The sequence below is a fragment of the Pinus tabuliformis genome, chromosome 8 (assembly GCF_031772625.1).
Source record: "Pinus tabuliformis cultivar Carrire ecotype Pingquan chromosome 8, CPIR1, whole genome shotgun sequence".
NCBI lineage: Eukaryota > Viridiplantae > Streptophyta > Pinopsida > Pinales > Pinaceae > Pinus > Pinus tabuliformis.
Genome location: NC_142294.1, coordinates 166,978,564 through 166,996,425, shown reverse-complemented (window position 1 = coordinate 166,996,425; position 17,862 = coordinate 166,978,564). Strand labels below are relative to the sequence as shown.

The window sequence follows — 17,862 nt, the reverse complement described above, 5'->3', positions numbered from 1 at the left end:
CCATGCGCATGTTAGCAGATGAGTTGGATGAAGGAATCGAACCAATGCACCAATTGCAATGGAGGCAAGAGTTCACTTCAGCAAGATGTCACCATGAGGCGCATGCACACCATCACAAACGACCAAGCTTGGCATCAGCTCACCACCTTCACCATCACAAGCATGTCAAAGAGTTAGTCTCATCATAATGGACCGAGTATCATTGATGTTTTGCATGGCTTGCTCAAGCCATGTTGTCTCACATGAATACATGTGCATTGTAATGTTGAGTCATATCAAGTGTAAGCCAAGTGTCAATAGTTGGATGTAACAATTATAGAGTAGGTGAAGAGTCATGAGAGTAGTTGAATTGTCACACGGGGGAATGTCAAGGGTCACCCCACCCTTTTCTATAAATAGTCCCTCATAACTCATTGTATAGGCTTTTGGTCAGCCAAGCTTTTGATAAGACTATCTTGGAGAAATCTTGGACAATATTGTAACGCACCTTGGCTTCTCCACTGCATGGAGCTAGTTCATTTCTTTGGAGGAGCAGGCGGATGTGATTGTAACTTTCCACTGTTGGGCTAGCAGGCTTACATGGATGTATTCTATGATTGGGACTTACACTTGCTTATATAATAAGAGCCAACACATTTTCATGCATATGTTGTTATTGTAGTTGGACTGTTCTGGTTGCTTAGCAATGTATGTTGTTTAACTTACGTAGTTGGGTCTGAAGTAATTTGTATGAAATTATATGAATCTTGTTGCAGATGTGTTGTTGGTTTAACCATCACTTTGGATTGTCGACTGGCATTCTTTCCAGCTTGTGATTCATCTTTACTCATGTGTTCCCTTCTGAGATGAATACTACTATAGGTTTCCAAGGGGTGCACTCATCTCACCCCCTGATGTGTTAGAACCTCTCATTCACCTTCCTTGACTCAGTGCATTAGTCACACCCTTGCTACTGATAGTGTTATCTTACTTGCCTTGGTGCGATATCACAGTCAAGGCATTACCTTACGACCCACTGCTGGGACTCCTACACCAAACGGTCTGAGGTCTAATTGGGACTCCTTACTGGGGAGATCCCCTTAACATGTTAGCGGGTCCAGCACCGTCAACATTTCTGGTGCTAGAAGGAGGGCTTGATAACAAGCTATGTCCTCTCATCCTGTTCTGAACCTCTCCATACCTTTCATGGATTCTTGCACTCTTCTTCCTCTGTGATGTTTTTCAAATCGTGAAGATGTCTTCATCACGGTGGAGTTTTTCCATCTCTTGTCCACTTTCACATATGATGGTGAAGGCGAAGTGGCCTAGCTTGAGTACTTACATACCTTTATTTCGATGCTTCATGAGGAATATGGGTGTTCTGATGAACAAGCCAGCTTTCTGCTTGCACACACACTTCGCGAATCTCCACGTAGATGGTTGCTCAACCTACCAGCTGATAGCATGCACTCACTTTAGCACTTCTGATCTTATTGAAGACACTTTCTATCATTTTGATCCAAACCATCTTGACCGAAAATTGTTATAGCAATGGAAGGCTTCGCACGAATCGGTTATTGATTTTTGATAGCACTTCTGTGACTGGCAGTTTCAAGCTCCAAGGAGCCAGATGAAATTTTCTTATCTTTGGGACCGGTTAGATTATTGCCTTAAGAAATCTGCCTGTCCCAAGAAGAAGCTTGAGATCAAGCCTCGCTCAACGTTCTTCATTGATGGAACTGTGCAATCTCATGTGGATGCGGTCACCGTCTCGATTGACAGTTCATTTTCCTCTCATTCAACAGCTCCACCACTGCCAAGTGATGTTGAAGATCATGCTCATACACCTATTCAATTTCACATCCTCCCAACATCACTTCACTCAATTTTTGCACATATTTGGTTATGAGTCCTTCGAGTTCTCATATGCATTTTGTTCTACGACCTCCGTCTTCACACTCAGGTGTTCTTCCGGATGATGTTGTCTTGCTTTCATCCATTCAGGACTCTTCACTTGTTGTTAACGAGGAACAACCCATTGACGAAGTTGGTGTTGCACAACCAACATGCACTATCATTCATGAAGAATATGAGTGGGAGCTTGAACATCAACACTCGGCGAAGGATGACTCCCTTCCGTCTGAGCCCCCTCCATTCTTTCCTGACCTCTTTGGTGAACTTGCCATCCATGATTTTGCATGTGTGTCTTCATCCATGGATGCACCCATTGTTGATCACTCACAGGACTCACCGGATGTTGGTCCATCATTCGACAATGGGGAGGATAAGCTATTCGTTGAAAATCCACTTTATCTTTCATCCGTCTTTTCTCGAAACACAGAGGAAGAGTTTGTTCGCTTTTCATCTACCCCTTTGTTTGACTCATCTAATCATGAGGATACCGATGAAATCATTGATTTTTCTGATCGTGGCAATTGTGATCCATTTGCTTCCATATTTGATCACGATCACGACTCTATCACAGTTGGTCTTTCGAAGTCACTGGTTTATGATGTTCTACCTGATGATGAAGTTGAAACACCCAAGACTGTCGAGGCACTTCAGCGCAAGCTGATGGTTATGTCAAGTCCTCGCTCTCTTGGGGTTAGTCTCACTTCCGATCATGAAATTGTTCAATCACCCAAGGCTCCTCATCACTCATCTATATGCATTAAATATCCATCTCACACACATATCACACTTCCTCCACTTGAAATGTACGATCCCATCGCTGATTCATTGGAGGAATATTACATTGCAAGCACTCGTTTTCGACACAAGTTACCTTTGTTTCTTTCATTTTCTTACATGTCACAGTCAAGAGTGTGCTTATGCTTCAAAGTTGCACACAGTGACCCACATCACTATGATAATTCCATGGACTGCTCGTCATGCACTGGTACTCACTTCTGTCTCATGGGCACTTTGAAACACAAAGTGTGGTTGTCTTCATTGTTGTATCTTTCTTTCTTGCTAGTTCACACAACTGGGTTGCTCGCGAACCAAACCTTCACCAACATGGGTCAACCAATGCGTCAATGGCTGCATTGGAAATATCACTTCACGTGATCAGGCCCATGCACCGTTAGTGTAGGAGTAGGAGTAGTGTTTGCTTTCAGTTGTTTTCCGGCATGCTTGCTTGCTTACATGCTTTGTTTGCTGGTTTGTTTGCTTTCTTGTTTTCTTACTTTCCTTTCTTTCACTTTCGCTTCTACTCTTGCTTTGATTTTTTGTTTGTTAGTTCTCTTGTTTCATTCATAGGTTAGTTTTGCATGAAACCATGTATGACTCTTGAAGCGCGCTGAGTAAAGTACAAGAGGGCTTGTACAATTATCACTACTTGGTTATCTGTCATCTTGCCTATGCATGAAGAGCTTGTTACTTTTAGTCCATGATACTTCGAAGGGAAATACGTACCGTTCGAAGTGAACCTTGGTGAAAACACAACACTTGCGCATTAACTAGTGTCACCTTCTCTAGTCGGTTGTTTTTGGGTTAACCCTTATCGCTCAGTCAAGTAGAGTAAGGTGAGGGGGAAAACCTTAACAGGCACGTCAGAGATACAATAAACTACTTCTCTGCTGGAACAACCTCTTCTGCTCTCAATAAGTTGGGATCTGTCTTCCACCTCTGAAATGAATAAGTGTTATGCACAATGAAAATGAAAAATGAAAAAATGAAAAGTCAAAAAATTCAAAATTCAAAATGAATAAGGCGAAAGAAGAGAAAGGCTTCATGTGCCCAGAGGTGATGCAAGTAACTCTGTTGGGGTATTGACTAGGCTCACTGGTAGCGGAGCCATGATTGTATTCCTATGTGACTCCACCGGGGTACTGTCCAGGCCTGTTGGCAGTGGAGAAACACTAGAGATGAAACTAAGACTCTAACAACTATATTTCTTGTGCACCTATATACCCCTCAACCCCAATTGAAACAACTGTGTTGCCTTGGCTTGGAATGTGTGTCAATCAACCAAGGGCTTGGTAAATGCTACATCTTATAATCAAGCTAGTGTGAAGCCAAGATGAGCTGAGAACTGAACAATACTTCTGGAGGTGTTAGACTTGCTTTTCATGAAAAAGGTCCATTTAGAGAGCTGGAGTTCTACCAGTGTGTCACCAAGTGTTGTAGCAGTTACAGCTACCCTCCAAAATTTTTCCTTAGCCTGTTTTGGAGCCTCGCTACCAACCTTACTGTCTTGCTTCATCAAGTACACAAGATTCAGTGTTTTTCTTGCACAAAGGCAGCCTATCGATCATAGCTCAATGCATTCCCCTCACTGGCTGATCACCCAGACTTGGTTCAGCTGCAAGCTAAGCAGTTCCCCTAAGAAATTGCGCAATTCTGGAGGGCAACCAGCCTTCCCTCCAGAAATTGCGCAATCTTGACTGGAAACCTTCTAGGCTCCAGAGTTACGCAATTCTGCCAATCAACGCTCCCAGCAGGAATTGCACAATTTTCCCCAGCAGGGCTGCTCATCCTAGAATTTGCATAAATCTAGGCAGAAGTCAGTTGTTCTGCCCAGAAATTGTGCAAATCTCCTGGGAATTCAGCCCAACTCCTAGCCAGAAATGCACATTTTCTTTAAGCAGTTGAATAGCCTCTTGCATGTGCAGCTGAGTTAACCGGTTCCCTCTGGAACCGAGAAAAACATACTTGCATGCATGGGCTGCTTCTCCCAAGGAAGAATGAAAAGGCATCCCTTGTTTCAAGGATCTATGTTTAGCAAGTAGAGATTACATACAAGGATCATTTCAGAAACCTCCCACCAAGTGTCGCTTTCCCTAGATTTGTGGCATGCCCGTCACAACCTCGATGTTATCGAAACTCATCAATCGGATGCTGCGGAGCTCATTCTTCACATCAACCTTGCATCTCTGACATCCCACATCACATCTAGGAGCAGTCGATGCATTCAACTCAGTTATTTTGGGGTAAGCCCGCTTCCCATGCCTTGGGTCACATTTCTGTCACTTTTTTTGTTTTCACTTGTATGAGTGTTGTTTGTTTGATTTCTTTGAACGTTTGCTGTCATTTACATGTATATTAGCTTGTCCTAGCACCATTTCAGTTTTCGTCAACATCTCACTGTTGTCGCATGCATGAAACTGTTTTTCGTGAACGATCACCGATTCGGTGACTCACCTCACCCACATGCATGTTGTTCCATTTTCTGAATCTATCATTCACCATTTGCATGCATGATCATTCACTTATGCTTACACTCAGTATCAGCATGCATTCGCATTCACATTCACGTTCAATTTCCCATCGGCGAGTCTGGCCAACCTTGGCCCAGACTCTACCTCACTAGACAGCATTGTGCAATCCTGAGAGGGAAGGCTCTGCCTTCCTCTCTAGAAATGCGCATTTCTGCCCAGCAACTATTCCTGAGGGTTTCTTTTGCAGTCCTGAGGGACAGTGACTACTGGCTAAGAAAATTGCGGAATGCAGTCACTGAGCCTACAACCATTTCCAGCTAAGATTATGCATTGCGCAATTCCAGCAGTTAGCAGCCAGACTAGACTGTGCATTGCACAATTCCAATAGTCAGTTAGTCTCCCAGCAACCCAGATCATGCTTTGTGTAGTCTTGGCAGTCATCCTCCTGACCTCCCGGTCGAAATTGAGCAACCTTCATGATCAGTCACATAGGTATGTTGCAAGTCAGTTCTCAGGTTCAGTTTGGTTTTCGATTGAGAAATTTGTTGCAATGAGTGTTACCATGTCTCCAGGTATTATAGGTGTTCATCTGCCTCTCAGCAGAGTAGGTACAATGGTTTCCAAGAAGTCAAAGTCAAAGACACCGTTCAGAGCACGCCTGGAGATGTAGTCGATCAAATGTCTATGAGCTTACCTACTCACGAAGATATCAAGTTGTCCGTAGACAAGAACATCAAGATATCACAACAAGAAACATCATGAACAATAGCTTAACGTAGAGAATACAGTGAATGCATCGAATACAATGAACGCAACGAATGCAATGAATGAAAGAGGAAGGTTATTGACAACACAGAGGTGGAACAAAGTTGCAAGATCAAGTAGATCCATTGATAATGTAAGCAACTTTGGAGACTCGGGCTATGAGGTGACAGTGTGACATGAAGATCACACGAAGACAGAGAATGGAACAAAGAAGGAGTTGCATGTGCTGAAGCAGCAACTCAGGAAGAACATGAAGCTGCACAAACAGACGAATGAGTTCCAGCAGGGACAGGAACAACAGTGGGTGCAACATGCACTCACAGATGAAATTACACCTGTACAAGTTAAAGATCCATCCCAGCAACTGACACGGAGCAGACATGGTGAGAAGTGTTGTTGATCGCATGCAAGAGATTCAACAACATGCATGTCATTGTGCGAGCGCATGCAATCCAATCCATTCAACATACTCACCAAGGCGAAGACAAGAAGCAAGTCCAACTGGAGCTAAACATGTACTTCGGCAAGTTGATGCGCATGACCACCAGCACACAATTGAAGATCAACAGGGACATTGTGCATTAGTGTGTTTCCGGTTCAGCCGCACCCAAGAAGACCATGCACATGTTAGCAGACGATTTGAATGAAGGAGTTGAACCAATACATTGGTTGCAATAGAGGTAAGAGTTCGCTTCAGTAAGATGTCACCATGAGGTGCATGTACACCATCACAGACGACCAAGCTTGGCATCAACTCATCACCTTCACCATCACAAACATGTCAAAGAGTTGGTCTCATCAAAGTGGACCAAGTGTCAGTGATGTCTTGCATGGCTTGCTCAAGCCATGTTGTCTCACATGAATACATGTGCATTGTAATGTTGAGTCATGTCAAGTGTAAGTCAAGTGTCAATAGTTGGATGTAACAGTCATAGAGTAGGTGAAGAGTCATGAGGGTAGTTGAACTATCACAAAGGGGAATGTTAAGGGTCACCCCACCCTTTGTTATAAATAGTCCCTCATAACTCACTGTATAGGCTTTTGGTCAGCCAAGCTTCTGATAAGACTATCTTGGAGAAAGCTTGGATTGTATTGTAATGCGGCTTGGCTTCTCCACTACACGGAGCTAGTTCATCTCTTTGGAGGAGTAGGTAGATGTGATTGTAACGTTCCACTATTGGGGTTAGCATGTTTACATGGATGTATTGTACAATTGTGACTTACACTTCTTTATATAATAAGAGCCAAGACATTTTCATGCATATGTTGTTATTGTAGTTGGATTGTTCTAGTTGCTTAGCAATGTATGTTATTTAACTTACGTAGTTGTGTATGAACTACTTTGTATGCAATTATATGAATCGTGTTGCAAATGTGTTTTTGGTTTAAAAATCACTTTGGATTATCGGCTAACCTGCTTTCCAACTTGTGATGCATCTTCGCTCATGTGTTCCCTTCTCAGTTGAGTACTGCTATAGGTTGCCAAGGGGCGCACTTATCTCATGAAGACAGAGAATGGAACAAAGAAGGAGTTGCATGTGCTGAAGCAGCAACTCAGGAAGAACATGAAGCTGCACAAACAGACGAATGAGTTCCAGCTGGGACGGGAACAATAGTGGGTGCAACATGCACTCACGTATGAAATTGCACCCGTACAAGTTAAATATCCATCCCAGCAATTGACACGGAGCAGACATCGTGAGAAGTGTTGTTGATTGCATGCAAGAGATTCAACAACATGCATGTCATTGTGCGAACGCATGCAATCCAATCCATTCAACATACTCACCAAGGCGAAGACAAGAACCAAGTCCAACTGAAGCTGAACATGTACTTCGGCAAGTTGATGCGCATGACCACCAACACACAATTGAAGATCAGCAGGGACATTGTGCATTAGAGTGTTTCCGATTCAGCCGCACCCAAGAAAACCATGCACATGTTAGCAAACGAGTTGGATGAAGGAGTTGAACCAATACATCGGTTGCAATAGAGGTAAGAGTTCGCTTCAATAAGATGTCACCATGAGGTGCATGTACACCATCACAGACGACCAAGCTTGGCATCAACTCATCACCTTCACCATCACAAACATGTCAAAGAGTTGGTCTCATCAAAGTGGACCAAGTGTCAGTGATGTCTTGCATGGCTTGCTCAAGCCATGTTGTCTCACATGAATACATGTGCATTGTAATGTTGAGTCATGTCAAGTGTAAGTCAAGTGTCAATAGTTGGATGTAATAGTCATAGAGTAGGTGAAGAGTCATGAGGGTAGTTGAACTATCACAAAGGGGAATGTTAAGGGTCACCCCACCCTTTGCTATAAATAGTCCCTCATAACTCATTGTATAGGCTTTTGGTCAGCCAAGCTTCTGATAAGACTATCTTGGAGAAAGCTTGGACTGTATTGTAATGCGGCTTGGCTTCTCAACTACACGGAGCTAGTTCATCTCTTTGGAGGAGCAGGCGGATGTGATTGTAACGTTCCACTACTGGGGCTAGCAGGTTTACATGGATGTATTGTAAGATTGTCACTTACACTTCTTTATATAATAAGAGCCAACACATTTTCCTACATATGTTGTTATTATAGTTAGATTGTTCTCGTTGCTTAGCAATGTATGTTATTTAACTTACGTAGTTGTGTGTGAACTACTTTGTATGCAATTATATGAATTGTGTTGCAGATGTGTTGTTGGTTTAACAATCACTTTGGATTACCGGATGACGTGCTTTCCAACTTGTGATGCATCTTCGCTCATGTGTTCCCTTCTCAGTTGAGTACTGCTATAGGTTGCCAAGGGGCACACTTATCTCACCACCCCCTACCCCCTTGCCCCCTCCCCGTCCCCCCCCCCTCATGTGTTAGAACCTTTCATTCACCTTCCTTGACTCACTGTAGCGATCACACCCTTGGTACTGACAAAGTTATCTTGCTTGCCTCTGTGCGACATCATGGTCAAGGCATTACCTTACGACCCACTATTGGGACTCCTACACCAAACTGTCTGAGGTCTAATTGGGACTTATTACCGAGGAGATCCCCTTGGCATGTTGGCGAGTCCAGCGCCGTCAACACATTGTTATAGGGTCTAGTTATTACTTCCATTTTAGTTGGTTCAGAGGTAGTGGTACAAATTCTAGGATTGAAGTCATTCCTTTATGGGGTGTCTTATTTTGTGCTAGATGGCTTTCTCTTGAGAAACTAGATATTTTTGGTGACTCAAAAGTGGTGATTAATTGGGTTTTGAAATAGTCTTTATTTGAACCTCCTCTTATTTTTTGGATGTGGAGAATCAGATTGCTAGTTAAACAATTCAATGTGGTTCACTTTGCCATATTTATAAGGAGCAAAATGGAGTGACAAATGTGTTATCATAAATTGAGCATCAATACAATCGAGTAGAGATTAATTATACTTTCTACGACAATAACCAATTTTAAGAAACTAGAAAAATTCCTTTTACCTTAATTGTTTCTAATGTTGTATATGGGGTTGCTTTTTTATTTTTATTTTTTTTATTCCACTTATAAATTTTGTAAAAAATAGAAAGTTGATGTGACTTTACATATATTTTGGAGCTATTGTGGAATAGTGAATGATATTAAGTGTGTTTAGAGAACCGTTAGTGTTTAGAGAACAATTTTCCTTTTATTTACAATTGATGCGAAATGATGCATATGATGTCACATTTTGAATATGTAAACAATCTCTTATATTTAATATAAAGCCTGTTATACGATTAATGCATGATAGGGTTATACGATAAGAGTATTTAACCATGGATGAAAAATTAATCTAGTTTTATGAATTGAATATGTAATTAACCATGGTTGAATGGTTAATCAAGTTTTATGAATTGAATACTTTAGATTGAATATGAGAGTTGTAGACTATTAGGTGAAAGAAATGTGTTTTGGTGACAAGTGGATGATTAGATTTTGCAATTTTTAAAAAGTAACCAAAAATAAAAATTTATATAAAAAGAAAAAATGAGTTTCCATATAGGTCAGAGAACATGGTACAGATAATTACGAAGGAAAATTTTCATTAAACTTTATATTCCACTTTTGGCATATATAGTGTAATAACAACTTTTGAAAAATATCCGGGCAATCCTATTAATTGTGGGACAAAAAATGAAAACGAGTCATCCACAAAATAGACCATATTCAAAGCGGTGATCTCGCAAAGACAGTACAAAGTTCGGTAAGAGTGAGCTGTGAACAAGTTATCGCATGGAGCAGCATAGTCCATTCAAAATGAAATTCCATACTTTATAAAAGAATACGATACCATCAATCTCCATGCGGTAAAACAAACATGGAAATTTACAACAGATACCTAGATGCAGAGTACTCCAGAGTAAAACAAGAATCTCTTGCAATGATTTGGTCTTTCATAAATGGTACTTGCTTTCATCGATTGGCAGAATTTTCCCAACATGGTCGCTCACTGCAGAATGGATTCGAGCTCGGATCCCATCATGTCACTCTCGAATTTTTTAATGGATGGAGCAACAGCTTTCATGGCGCCATCGTATACATACGGAATGCCTCCCACCAAACTCACGTTCTTTCTCATCGATGCTGTCACAAATTCCCTGCACGGCTCTCCTCTGGTAATGATTGTGTCATGATAATGGTAGAATCTCATCAAACCATCTGTCTTGTGCTGTGTTTTCCCCATCACATGCTCAGACATGTGAACGCCAGTCGCGTACACATTTCTTGCCTGCACTGCATACTTGCGGTCTCTCCTTATTCCTCTCTTCACATCCCTGAATAATAACTTTTCAAATACCCATTCCCTGCGCAACAGAATTATCATATTGAATTTCAAACCCCAAAAACATATTCGAATTTTTTCTTCGGATTAATAGAAACTATAATGGGTCTTACCTGGAATAAGTACTGTTATCTGAGATGCTGTGCAGTTCATTCTGCAAGCAGAGCTTGTTGGACATGGAATATTGCTCAATGGTGAATTGGGTATAGCCAGAGAGCTCCTTCAACACATATTCCAGTGTTTTCTGCCCAGGAATATAGAAATACTCATCTACATCGAAGAAAAACGTCCAATTCGCCATGAACTTGTACCTGTGCAAACAGTCGTTCACAATGAGGAATTGATTATGGTAATACCCATCATATTGTTCCTGCTCTGTTACATCCTGCAATGTCACTCGACCTGCCCTAATCCATGGCTCCAACACCTTTCTAACTTGGGGATGCACTCCACCAGCATCGTGAAAAACAAAATGCGATCGAGGGCCAAAGAATTTGGCATGATAAGCCATCCACTCTCTTATTCTCTGAGGATTCAGGTCACCGTACAGCGAGGAGCCACAGTAGAGATAATCATATGGAGGAGCCTGACTGTAAACAGAGGAATTGTAGGTACCTTTTTCTTCTGTGAGAGCAATGATTCTCTCAGCTTTCCCAAATTTGTTGCCATGGAGTGCATGAAGAATGAGCTTTCCACCACTAGCATCAGTGCCCACACTCTGAGAAAAAGTACAGTTGATAACCACGACGGTGTAAACTCGGCCATAGCCCCAGTCTGGGAGCATTCTGTGGGCCTTGCCCTTTATTGATCTTCCAGATGACGAATTTTTGGGGATCCATTCGCATTCAAAGCTTGGCTTCCCAAAAACATGGAGAGGCTTGGAAGCAAGCCCAACTACAGCAAACGTAGCAGGACCTCCTCTGTATGCCCCCATCTGGATAAACAAGTATGCACCAGTTCCATATGGGCGAAACGCCCTCTTGTTCGGATGTTCTTCCACATGAGTTAACTCAGTGCTTCCACTGGTGCTGTTCATGGCTATGCTAGTATTGACCATCTCCTTCACCTCTGTTGCTCTGAATTCCAAACTGAATGCACCCGCCTTCGAATCTGCCTGAAGAAATGCTGCTCCTGTGAATTTACAAGAGAAGAAATCGTGTCGGCCAAATGGCATAAATTGGTCTGCTATAAGCAGAATCCCCATGACCACAATGATCCTAATGAGAATTTTAGTCTCCAAGCGGCCTGAAATAAATCGAGGCGGCACTGGATCTTTCTTTTCCCTGTGTTTCCCCATAGCAGAAACCTCAACACAAGGAATTCCTGAAGTCCTCCACAATGAATAGAACAGGGGCCAGGCGGTTCAAACATGTCGCATCACACGAATAAACAAATCGTGTTCCAACCAAACTCTTTGCGTTTTCAAAAAGCGTCAGTGTAATTTAACTGATTTTTTGTTCTCAAAATTATTGAAATTTCTGAATATTTGATTTTTATAAATTTAAGTTATAGTTGTCCATTTTTTTTTAAGATTTTGGGTATTTATAAAAGCGTTTTTTTTTTTATGATTCTGAATCTATTTCTACTATAATAAAACATGATCTACAAAATTTCTTAAATTTTTACTTAAATTTCGACCACTTTTAACCCTCCCAACAATTCTTTCACACACTTCTATGAACGATGCCTTTCAAAAATTTAACAAAAATACAGTACAAAGTTGAAATCCATCTAAAATTTCAAAATTGCAAATATTGTAAATTTTCATTATCTAAATTTCCTAACCTACTTTATTTTATCAAAGTAGGGAATAAAAGAGGACATTTGCTACACAATTAAAAATATTTTTTCAGCACGAAACACAATTAAGAATATATATACATCATTTTGCATAATATTAATTAAAAGAGATTTCTGGGCAGTTAAAGGCACGATAAGAGTTTTACTATACATTTAAAAGCTTAAATCTTCTAATTTACCGTTATCCCACTTCAACTTGCCTCTTTAATTACAGAGCGCATTATTTATACTCATGAATTTCGTCACATATATCTTTCTCAATTCAATCTCATCTTCTTACCTTTTATACTTTTAACATTTTCGTTATATAAAAATTATTTTCAAACCATTATATAAAGATTATATACAACAAAAGCATGATTAAGTGAAAATATAATATTACCCAAAAGCTGCGGGCTGTTGTATAAATTGACGACCACTCAACTTATTTATTAATTCTACCGACCTACACTTTAATCATTTATTAATGCCTTTTTAAGGCAGCGTGCACAAAAATGAAACTCTGAGGGAGAATTTGATAGGGACATCCATATATACATGTTATAGGGTTATTAAGTATTTGTTATTCATTGGATTTATGTAAATATAAAATTTAATAGTGGTATATGCTGCTTGTGTATTAATGGTTTTATAGTATTATTAGTGTACATAAATGTTTTTCGGATTAATCATATTATTAGAATTTGGTCAATGTTTCGAACCAATTAATGTGGTTTATCTTTCTTGTCAAATGAGCCACATTAGTTGGCTCGAAACATACCAAATCCTAATGATGTGATTAATCCGAAAGACATTTATCTATGATATGGATCACAAAAGCCTTAGATTTAGCATTATTATTATTATATTATATTATTATTATCTAATTTTGGTCAACGTTTCGAACCAATTAATGTGGTTTATCTTTTTTGTCCTGAGGATGAACCACATTAGTTGGCTCGAAACATACCAAATCCTAATGATGTGATTAATCCGAAAGACATTTATCTACGATATGGATCACAAAAGCCTTAGATCTAACATTATTATTATTATATTATATTATTATTATCTAATTTTAAAGTCACAGCGAAGTGAGACACCAAATTGGTGTATGAGACCCCTTTGTTTGTGGGACAAGGGACCCACCTCCACGCAACGATTTGACTCCTTTGTTTGTGGGACAAGGGACCCACTTTCACGCAACGATTTGACTGCTAAGTCTATGAAGGCATACATACTCTACTCCCCTTTGGTTTTGAACCTGCGACATCTTAAGAGGAAACACATGCTCTTAACCATTAAGCCCGCTATATATTGGTAGTTCTTTGATACCACTCACATTTATGGACCCAATGAACTCACAATTATCATTTTTATGGTAATATCGTTGCTTCACTATTGATTTAAAATTAATAATGGTTTTTGGTGATATAATGTAATTTATCATATGTGAAGAGCTAAAAGAAAGAAAAATTTCTTATCAAATTTGAAAATAAACCAAAAGGAAATTTGGTTGTGATCATGCCTGATGAATTTATTATATATATATATATATATATATACTAGCATTTGCACCGAGAGGTGTAAAGGAACGCCGATAGGAGAAGTGGGGAATATGGAAGTAAGTAAAACCAACATTTAAGTAAAATGTCATCAAATAAATTTAATTTGCATTTCCAACTGCAACACCTAAAAAATGTCGACCAATTGCTTAAAACTCAGATCCATCTCTTTTCACATTCTACATATGCTTGAAATCCATGAATGTGGTACAAACTTCAAATATCTTTATGAAAGAATGCCCATGACTTCATGTAACCACCAGAGCCATAACTCCATTCCTTGGACCTGGATCCAACAATCTTCATCCACCAAAGCTTGAATAGGTTTCAAATATGCAAAGTATGGCATGCTCTTGCCTCAAAAAGACCTAAAAACTATATATAGTTGAAATATTATTAGATTCAGGCACTTTCAACACAACATTTGGTAAAGTTCAAAGCTTCGCATATAAGAAATTCAGAGATCTGATCCATAAGTAGTTCTTGTATAGGGAATGGTTTCACATTAAAATAGTCCATATCATCTTCTTTTGGTGGAAATCTTCTAGGAAAAGGGTCTACCCTAAACAATATCCTTTGCAGCATAGGCAAAGCCATGTCTTCTGAGGAACTAGAAGGCACTGAAAGATCAAGATCTCATATGTAGCAACGCTCAAAAATACAACCAAACCATAAAATACCCAACTCAAAGCTTAACGTTATATGCCTCAATACATCAAAAGCATAAAAAACCTAACTCAAAGCTTAACATTATATGCCTCTTAATGTGAGACATGGGACTCAAAAACTTCCCAAAAGGTGCTTGCACGTTGGGGTGTCCATATTTTCAAATAACATACCATACCATGTCAATCTAGAGCACAAGAGAAGAAACCAAGTGTTTTGGACAATCCATGGAATTGTATGGAATTGTAAGGTGAAAAGCAACACCAAAATTGTTTCAGAAGTTCTCCATGGAAGGTTTTCACACAAAACTAAATAAATAGTCTAAAAATCATTAATATTATCAACAAAATAAAAATTTCAAGCCTATAGAAAACAATAAACATTTCCCCCTTATATTTTCTCAAATGCCCAATTAATTTTGTGCATTTTTTGAAGATTAATGACATGTTCAAAGTCATTGATGATGAAAACACATTCCCAATTAATGGAACTTTCAAGCCCATAGGTAGTGAAACACATTCCATGAGAGATTTCCTTAGGAGCACAGACCAAAAACGACAACATTTTGAATATACTATCTAGATTATTTTTAAGAAAACACTTATAAACTATATTATAAACTATCCATATGCCCTTTAAAATACCAGTTTTCAAGAGGATTTAGAAACATAGACTGTTAAATGTTAAAATACGTTAAACATTCATACAATAATGACATTAACAATCTTGAAGAAACGAGCTATAAGAAGTTATCGTCTTAAAGATGTTTCAACTGCCCACTTCATTGAAATGAACAATGATTGTCAGGATTAGCCATCTCCCACCTTTAAAATGACATTTTGTTGGCTTTTCAAACCAACCAAGTTGTTTTGCTAGGTGTTTGGGGTTTTTCCACCCTTGAAGAAAAAAACACAAAAAACATAAAAAGGCACATTTGTAGGTCTCCCCAATACAAAAATATGCTTCGCAGAAACACTAATATCAGGCACCTACATACACAAAGATTTGAAAAGGAAAATAGTAACTACTGGTAATATTTGTGATATGGTCTCCCGACACTCTTGCTTTTCATAAGCTGGAAAACCCTTTCGCATTGAATCCTGCTACTCACCATCTTGTTTTCTGATCAAATGATTTTACCTTCTGAGAATTCTGAGGATGTGTGCAATTAATCGACAATGGTTGAAAACAATATTAGATGAAAAGAGATGGAAATGGGTGAAAACATGTAACAAAGACTAATACCAAACCTGGTGACATGGAATGTCATGAGAGGAACACTTGTGGTTTTCATAATGTTGTCATGCTAACAAAGTAATTATGATATTTACGTGCTTCAAAAAGAAATATTATGTGGTGAATGACGAATCTATGAACAATACCCTGAGAAACAACTTCATAATAGAACTCAATCAGAAATAATCTTAATCCCTCAAAAATTTTATTATATAAGATAGTCTTAGATGATAAGATATCGTACTTGATGAACCTTCTTTTGACCTTGAGCCAGAACGCCACTAGAGGCACTACCTCTCCCCATCCTTAAAAAATATTGGGCCAGAGTTTCTACATTTTCCTTGCAGTTGCGCTTGATATTCTCCCCACCCTTCTTAGATCAAAATAATGAAGAACAATTTACAATGTATTTTCCCATGGGTTACAACTTTTAAAATATGAAAAACATTGAGAATCAATGGAAAAACTCAAACCTCTAAGTGCAAATTGGTGCAATTGTTTAACTGCCTCCTCCATGGGTTCAATACCAAGGATTTAATTAAATATGCATCAATCAACTTTAAAAGTTAAAACTATATTTCGACACTGAGAAATTAGGAAGACATATATGATAACGAATTCCAATTTTATACTAGTACAACCATAATCAGAATAGTAAAATTCGAGAACATCATACTCAATTTCTTTGCAGGCCTCTTACCAACGAAACCATATGAAGAGGAGGAGAAATATAATGGTCTTGAATATGTTAATTCTTATGTATATAAACCCTACCATAATCTATTTGGTAACTTATCAAAAGAATGCATCTTATTTCACATCTTAAATATGAAGAAAGGAATCATAGCAAAGATATTTACCTTCACATGTAAATATCTGTGTTGGCCCCGAGATAGTGTTTGCACAGAAAGTATGCTTGGCCAAAGTGGGTAGCAACATGAATGTGGCTCGTCACCATCGTTGCTTCATGAGAAGCACCACTGTCTTCTGACAACTGCTTGTAATTCTCCCATAAACTTATAAAGAAAAATTTTTGGAAGGAGGAGAAATAGCCCCGAGCTCTCCTAAACCCGACGTGTGCTTGTTGCATCCTATGTCACCTAGTTTGATTTCGAAATTGAGTTCAACGACCTTGAAGTTTGATAAAAAAATCAATAGCAATTTTTTTTGGAATAAAATTCCACATTAAGTTTGATGTGCTAAATAATTATAATTATATATATATATATATATATATATATCTATATATATATATATATATATATATATATATATATATCAATTTTAAACCTTAGTAAATGTTAATTATCATCAACATCAGTAATATATGTAGATTAATACAATTCTAATTCTAATTCTAATTATAATTTAAACAAATAAAAAACATATATTAAATATTTCACACTAACTAAACAAATTAAAAAAGAATCTAAAACCACTTTGCTTTTGTGTTACATTATTTCCCTAATCATTCCCTTTCATTAAAATCAAAGTAAGGAAAAAATTAAAAGAGAAGTTACATTATTTCCCAACCATTCCCTCTTATTTGCATCCAGTCAATTGGTATGGGAGTGGGAGGTTGTTTCTGAAGGATATGGTCATTGAGGTCATCTTCATCAGGTTTCTCCCCTCCTGTAATAGTATATAGAGTGCAGATTGGGTAGGGGGTTGTGTGATAAAATTCATCCTATTCCTCCTCTTCTAACCAAAAGGGTAAGTCATGTTCAATAGAAGCTTGAACAAGAGGATACAGTACCATTTGTTTTTATAAATGTCCATTCTTAAAAGTCATGTTCCCATCCATTCAATTAATGCAAGCATCAATAGTGGCCAACCAAGGTCTTCCTAAGATTAGAGGATAGCCATTAAACTTGGTTTTGTCTTAGATAACCAAGAAATCAGTAGGATACTCCCAAGAGTT

The 17,862-nt window shown here is 38.7% G+C and overlaps 1 protein-coding gene across 1 annotated transcript; it reads right to left on the bottom strand.

Moving 5' to 3' along the window:
• Positions 1-9,993: 9,993 nt before the first annotated feature.
• On the bottom strand, positions 9,994-12,108 carry LOC149234660 (galactan beta-1,4-galactosyltransferase GALS1-like). Its single transcript, XM_089461220.1, has 2 exons — positions 10,809-12,108; positions 9,994-10,717 (listed from the first exon to the last, which is right to left on the bottom strand). The coding sequence occupies exons 1-2, from the start codon at positions 11,990-11,992 to the stop codon at positions 10,360-10,362; spliced, it is 1,542 nt and encodes a 513-aa protein (XP_089317346.1). The 5' UTR covers positions 11,993-12,108; the 3' UTR covers positions 9,994-10,359.
• Positions 12,109-17,862: the final 5,754 nt, after the last annotated feature.

What these genes read in the sequence shown, in the direction of transcription:
- LOC149234660 (XM_089461220.1), bottom strand. Translation starts at nt 11,992, where the DNA reads ATGGGGAAACACAGGGAAAAGAAAGATCCAGTGCCGCCTCGATTTATT. An exon ending in GATAACAGTACTTATTCCAG is followed by an intron (nt 10,718 to 10,808) that starts GTAAGACCCATT and finishes TCTGTTGCGCAG; the next exon opens with GGAATGGGTATTTGAAAAGT.